At 39.2% G+C, this 7,100-nt stretch overlaps 1 protein-coding gene across 1 annotated transcript in view; it reads left to right on the top strand.

The window, feature by feature from the left end:
• CASKIN1 (CASK interacting protein 1) overlaps nt 1-7,100 on the top strand; it is a 156,729-nt gene that overhangs the window by 101,228 nt on the left and 48,401 nt on the right. Inside the window, 2 exon segments of the mRNA XM_072417505.1 lie at nt 3,184-3,281; nt 3,984-4,129. Of these exon segments, the coding sequence (XP_072273606.1) occupies nt 3,184-3,281; nt 3,984-4,129 (244 nt within the window).

Below are 7,100 nucleotides of genomic sequence, written 5' to 3'. Positions count from 1 at the left end.
ACTTTATCTACATATGTACTGTTTTATACTTTATCTGCATATGTACTGTTTTATACTTTATCTACATATGTACTGTTTTATACTTTATCTGCATAGGTACTGTTTAATACTTTGTTTTGCTACTTATGATAAAACATATGATGAATGATAAGTTATCATCATGAATATTAAAACCAGAAATACCCTTAAAGAAGAATAATAAAGCAGGAAATTTTGTGGCAAGTTACCTAGAGCAAGTTGTATGTATAGTAAAATATAAACAACTATTTTCAGTTCATAAAAACTGTCTTAAAAGTATTGTGTGCTACTACTTCCCCCTCCTCTTAGATTGTAAGCTCTTCGGGGCAGGGTCCTCTCCTCCTCTGGTGTCACTGTGTATATCTGTCTGTCTTTCGCAATCCCTGTTTAATGTACAGTGCTGGGTAATATGTTGGCGCTATAGAAATACAGTTTATTAATATTATTAATAACAATCATAATCATTCTGGTCATTTATTGGCCATACACAGCCTAGAGGCAGATAACGTACCGGTATTGCTTCAACCGCATCAGAAGAAGATTAGGGCCCAATCTGCCTGTGCTGAGTATAAATCTAAGGACTGGCTGGACAGAAGCAAAAATCCCCTGGGAGGATTGGAGTTTAAACAAAATGAAACTATTGACATCGAAGAATATTAACAATATTAATAATAATAATAATAATAATAACAACAACAAGAAGCACTACTAAAAAAAATACTATCAAATTATTTCAATATAATACCGTATATTTAGTTTCACAGGGGGCTGTTTATAAAGCAGTTAATGTGACATTTACCACATTCACATTCTTGGGGAGGAAAATCAATTCAATTGAGGATTTTTGGTGAAAAAAAACTTATACAGATCACTGTGTGTGTTTTTGTTTTGTGGGGGAATTGTATTGCTTTAGGAAGGAATTGTTTACTTCACTTTGCTCAGGCATTATTATTATTATTATTATTAATAAACAGGATTTATATAGCGCCAACATATTACGCAGCGCTGTACATTAAATAGGGGTTGCAATTGACAGACAGATACAGACAGTGAGGCAGGAAGAGGAGAGGACCCTGCCCCGAAGAGCTTACAATCTAGGAGGAGGGGGAAGTTTCACACTATATAAATATAAAGCTGCATAAATATATTCTTTTTATAACTATAGAAATTTCCTGCAGTACCGAGCTTGTAAAATCCATCAGATCTGAAGAAATCTGTGTAAAGTTCACTGAGCATGTTTGCAAAAATGTTTAGAAATTTGGCACGCAGTGCTGGGTTATACATGTCCAAACAGAGTATTTTTTCCTCCAAAAAGGGTTTCTGTTTTTCTAGAATAATATTAGCATTATTTTGTATGTTCAGTCTGGATGTAAATCACCCTTGCTGGATTTCTTTAGAAGTGAGTTTTGCTTAGTTTCCTGTAGCCAGACATTGATTCCAGCACTTGTTTGTGTTGGCAGTGGCCCCTGGCGGCTTCACATACATGGCTCCTGGCAGTGCGGAGAGTTTGCAGCTCCCTGACACGGCTCTGAATCCTCAATACTGACAGTGCTGCATCAGGGAGGGTGAGGGAATGGGGGAATCTCCATACTGATTTTCTGCTCGAATAAGCCGGACAGCGTTACTCAGCCGTGGCTGAGAATTTACTAACATCATCTCAGTTGTTGTAATCAGCATCTAAACATCAGAGGCCCAGGAACCGCAGAATGATTAGTAATCTAATTGTTTTTGCAAATCGTATGTCTGAAACCCCTCAGGCCTGGCCCAGAAGAGCTCCGGGGAACCATGGCTTTGCCCTATGGAGATTTTTCTTTTTGTGTTTTGTTTATATTATATGCAAGCCGTATTCATAGGATGAACTGCAATATTTGTAGAATGTAAATATCACCAAGACCTTGTTTTTATGTATGTTTTATGCAGTATTCTCTCCAGAATAATTTGTAAGCTGGGTCGGAAGAAATTGTAGGCAGGTGGAGGCTCCTGCATTCTGACCCAAATCTTCAGTAACCACCCAAAAAAACCCAGGTGGTTACTGAAATGTGCCAGCTAAAAGGGCCTGGGGAGAAGACTATTATGCATCATTGTAGGGGGTCCATAGGGTGGTAGTGTGGCCCCCTGACTTCATTAAAGAGCCACGCATTGGCCCTGATTTATTAAAGTTCTCCAAGACTGCAGAAGATAGACAATGATGGGAGAACCTGGATGCAAACATGGAATAGATCTGGTCCAGGATTGAAAACATTTGTCAACTCATAGGATTTTTTTTTTAAGAAATCCATTCCAGGTTTGCTGGATCACCCAAAAGCTCCCATAATAGTCTATCATCTCCAGACTTGGCCAATAATACTAATACTACAGAAAGCTGTTAAAGGCTGAAGATATGTAACAATAGATGGTCAGAGACTGCAAACATGTTTTAGGAATGCTCACATCACACAAGGCTGCTAGAAATGATGGCTATTACAGCCCCTTCATAAATCCATGAATCCACATTTGTGCTCTTTAAAGCCCACTTAAAAATTACTTGTGCCACAGTAAGTTCCTTTTTATAGATTCTCGGATAAAAAAAGAAAAAAAAGCTAAACATACTTTCAACCCTGAGCAGTGGTCCGTCCTTCAGGAGAGGAAAACAGACTTTTGGTGAGAGAGTTGGGTACTGGGATCTCTGAGATAAAAGGTACCAGTAGGTAGATATATTTACCTATTTGGAATATACCCTCCAACCAAACAAGCATTTACCCTAAGCAGTGCAGGGGGGTGGTGATCCTATCTCATGGGTACATTAAAAAGGAACCTAGAGTTGGCCTTTTTTTAAAAAAATCATGATTTAGTGCAGGGTGCCCTTCTTGTGATAACAGTTTTTGCTATTGGGTTCTAGGAAATGCTCATAATATTATAGGTTATGTATTTGTCTGTAAAAAAATATTTGATGCTAGGGCATATTTCATCCATGCATTTAGTACCGGTACTATAGTGTAGTTTGTTCACCAGCTTATATTTATTGCAAGGTCTGTGTGTTACAGCTGCACAATTCAGTCTGAATTCCATTTTTATAGGCAAGACACATGGATTTGGCTTGTGTTTGTCATCTGAATCTGCACAGCTGGCTCTAAAGTACACTCATGATCAATACCAGTGCTATAATGAGAATATCCTCACTTTCAGGTTTTCGGCTCTGCACCATGCTGCTCTTATCGGGAACACTGAACTCATCTCTCTGCTCCTGGAGGCTCAGGCTGCTGTGGACATTAAAGACAACAAAGGTGAGACAAGGCCAGGATAAAGCTATACTGTGCGCTGCTTATGTGACCACAAAGTCAGATTATGAATAAGAAGATCTGTAAGTTCTGTCTAGATTCTGCCGTGTGCAAACATTCCCAAACTGGAAGAAATCAAAACCCAATGTGTACTGCACATCCTTCCCCAAACTGACCCCATGACAGTTACTTTCTTCCTATATTTAAATTATGAAGACATTTGACGTGCCATGGTAAAACGTGGATGAAAGTCTTACAATATCATTGTTCATATAATTGTATCATGTGGGGACCTACCTAAATGATCATTTTAGTATACAAACAGTTGATGGTTACACGCTATGAAATTGAGGTTCAGTTCAGTTAAATTGCATTGAGGTGCACTTTAAAACATTTTTTAAGCCTGAGCACCTGGACCATTGAAGCCTGGGCACCTGGCAGAGCATTTTTCTGTGCATTTGCTGAGGACAAGATCAGTGTTCTCCCCAGAATTATGTAAGCCAGGTGGGAATAAACTGTAGGTGGGTGGCAGCCCCTGTATTGTGACCTAACTTATCAGTAACCACCCAAAAACAGCTGGGTGGTTACTAAAAAGTGCCGGGTGGTGCGCCCAGCTAAAAGAGACTGGGAAGAACACTGACCATGTAGTATACAGATTGTGATGAGCAGAAAGATCTCACAATGGCTGATGTATGTTGTTTTTTCTAGGGATGCGTCCTCTTCATTATGCAGCCTGGCAGGGCAAGAAAGAACCAATGAAGTTATTGTTAAAGTCGGGTTCTGCTGTTAACATCCCTTCCGATGAGGGACAGATCCCCTTACACCAGGCGGCTCAGCATGGGCACTACGATGTGGTGAGTGGCTTTGTACTATTACACTTCTTTAGCTATGAGGATCTAAGCTCCTGATTCATCAACCACTTAAGGAGATGTATAGGCATATTAATATATACTTATTATGTTGGAAATTCAATTTAATTTAATTTTTTTGTTTTTAGACAGATAATCTTGCCATTTGATTATTTTCTGGTATGTTTTTCTGTGTATTTGCAGCTGCTATGCTTAAAAAGCCTGATGTTTACTAAGCTCAGTAACTTAAGTTTTACACACACAGGTATATTAGTCAAACCAGAGAAAGTGAGTGAATGTAAAAATCCTAATGTTCTATAAATCCAATGTCATGGGTGATGTGAATTTTGTGATTGGCTGAGAATTACAAATATCTCATAAGGCAAAAGAGCCTACAAATACAAAGACACAAGTGTTTTGAACATCTATTTAAAAACAGTTCAAAAAAAGTGAGATTTTTATTAAAAAATATGCATACTGTACATGGTTCAAAATATTACGGGAACATCACCTATGTTTAATGTTTTTAATCTGGAGCAGGAATCTTAGATTATGATGCGTTCCGCCCTTTTGGCTTCTTCAGAGGATAATGAGATGTGCAACTGACATTATTCCAGAAATTTAAACAAAGGATTGTGTTTGTAAAAGTGGAATGGAGTTTTCAACGAACTGTATAAGCTGCAGTCTCCTTTAAAACAGTAAGAGGAGAAATTCTCTTTCACTTGATTGTAGGTTTAAAGGTTGGAAAAACTCCGATGGAGGGAAAGCTCTTTTACTCTATGTCCAAGTTTGAGAATCTTTTTCTGTAGAGAAATCATATATTCCTTTAAGCAATGCTTCTGGTGAATAGGCAAAACACTGATTTACAGATCTGTGTTTCCTCTACAAAAAAGATTCTCAAACTTGGCCAAAGAGTAAAAGAGCTTTCCCTGCACTGGAGCTTTTCCTACCTTTAAACCTACAACCAAGTGAAAGAGAATTTCTCCTACTCCTATTTGGAAGGACGCCACAGTTTACAAGGTCCATTAGAAATTACTTTTGACCTTTACAAAAACATCCCTTTGTGGAGATTCCTGGAATATTTTTAGTTGCATATCTCATTATCCTCTAAAGGTGCCAAAAGGGGCGAAACGGGTCAGAATCTGCTACAGATGAAAAAACACAACCAATATACATAAGTGCTTGTAATAATAAAAATATTCACTTTTTTGCCACCGCAAAAAAATTTTTATTGAGTTGTTTTACTGGATTTACAGGGCAAAGTGACTCTGTTGTCCTTTAGGGGTCCCCTACTCCAGTTATACTTGCATTGCCAACAATCCAGAACTGCCTGTGCTGCCACTCAGTGTTTGGGAAAATATGGAACCTACTCTCATGGACAGTTCATGGGTCTAGCAGTCAATTGCTATGCCTAAGCACTGTCATATGACACATTGAATGCTAGTAGTGATTGCAGTAGAGGAAGGAGTGGGAATGGATTGATAGTAATGTGGGTATAACTTAGGCATGGGACCTTTTTACAAAGACATTGTCTCTCCACCATGATTAAACAAGGGGACAATATCTTTCTAATTAACTAAAAGCTGCTTTCAGTGTACTGCAACACACCACTTTTCTTTGTGCTGTTTATACAGAAGCAATATTTGTTATATTGGGACTATTAGAGGTCATCTTCCATAAATTACAGTCAGGAGGCTCAGGCTGGAAGGCGTGGGGGACAGACATACCGCGAAATGCATGAAAGAGAATATTTTATTACGCATGGCTGTTGAATTTTCAAGCACATTAAAACAAAGCAGCTATCTCTGCTTGGCAGGAGGAGTTCAAGTCTGGAGCCCTTTTGTTATTAAGCGGAATGCGAAATCACCTCATTTCTTTTATCATGGCAGAAAACGCAATGTGCGTTGTAAACACAAGTGTATTTAACATTGTCTGCTATTATAGTCGGAAAAGTCTGGATTGAAAACGGTCAGGCTTTGTGTAAACAAATCACACAAGGACAACTGAACAAGTTCTTGTGAAATGTAGAATGCTGGGCATTCCTTATGAAATGCCTTGGCATCACAGGGCCCCAGCATAGGTGGAGGATTTCATAATAGCAGAGCTGTGTGGTGACTCCATCCAGCCAGCATGTAATAGGTAAATGGTGGGGGCAGGAACAGGCACAGGACTCCTTCCATTGACTCCAAGGGTCCTGTACCTAATTTATTCCCATTTCACAATATTTTTAAAGCTCAAATCTGTAACCCTATTGATTTGATAAGGTGTGAAATAGCCTCCCAAATACAGGTATAGACCAAGCTTTAGGGAATTGTATGGGGAAGAGAAGGATGGGGGGTGGGGGTTTTGAAGTAACAAAAATGGAGAAACTACAAAAGGCTTTGAGTAGCTCTGGGATGAGACTTTCTGCAGCAATGTGCAGACCGCGCACTATTAACTTGTATGGAGCAGATGGGGATTGGGATGCCTATGTTCTCCATTGTTTGCCTATCTACATAGGTTCTCTAGACATGTGGAGGTTGGCAGATGGAACCACATATGGTGGTGGAGGAGCAGGCATCTGATTCTTCTAGAAGCATTTTGGTTGTGAAGGTTCTGCTGGAGACAAAAATTCTAAGAAATGTGCAACAGGATAGATGAGTCTTCTAAATCAGTGGGATTTGTGGGCACTATTTTTGATGTATCGGTTTAAGGTGAGGAGTAGATGGGACAATGCCCCTGATTCATCAAGCAGAATCGGATTATCGGTCGCGCATTCGTATTCGCAATTCGAAATCGTACGCGATCGCGCTATTCAGCAACTGAAAAAGATCGCGTCCGGAGCCGTGCATCTCCGGCAGCTTTACACTGGCGAGCCTGTATTAAAAGTCACTGTTCCCCTAAAAAATCATTCTTTCTAATGGCACACACATTACCCATAGCCCTAAAAAAAAATGTTTGCGCTGTTTAAATGTTTTTAACATTTATGTGCGCTAAG

The sequence above is a fragment of the Pyxicephalus adspersus genome, chromosome 7 (assembly GCF_032062135.1).
Source record: "Pyxicephalus adspersus chromosome 7, UCB_Pads_2.0, whole genome shotgun sequence".
NCBI lineage: Eukaryota > Metazoa > Chordata > Amphibia > Anura > Pyxicephalidae > Pyxicephalus > Pyxicephalus adspersus.
Note: the sequence above shows the minus strand (reverse complement) of the source record. Positions and strands in the feature narration are given on the sequence as shown.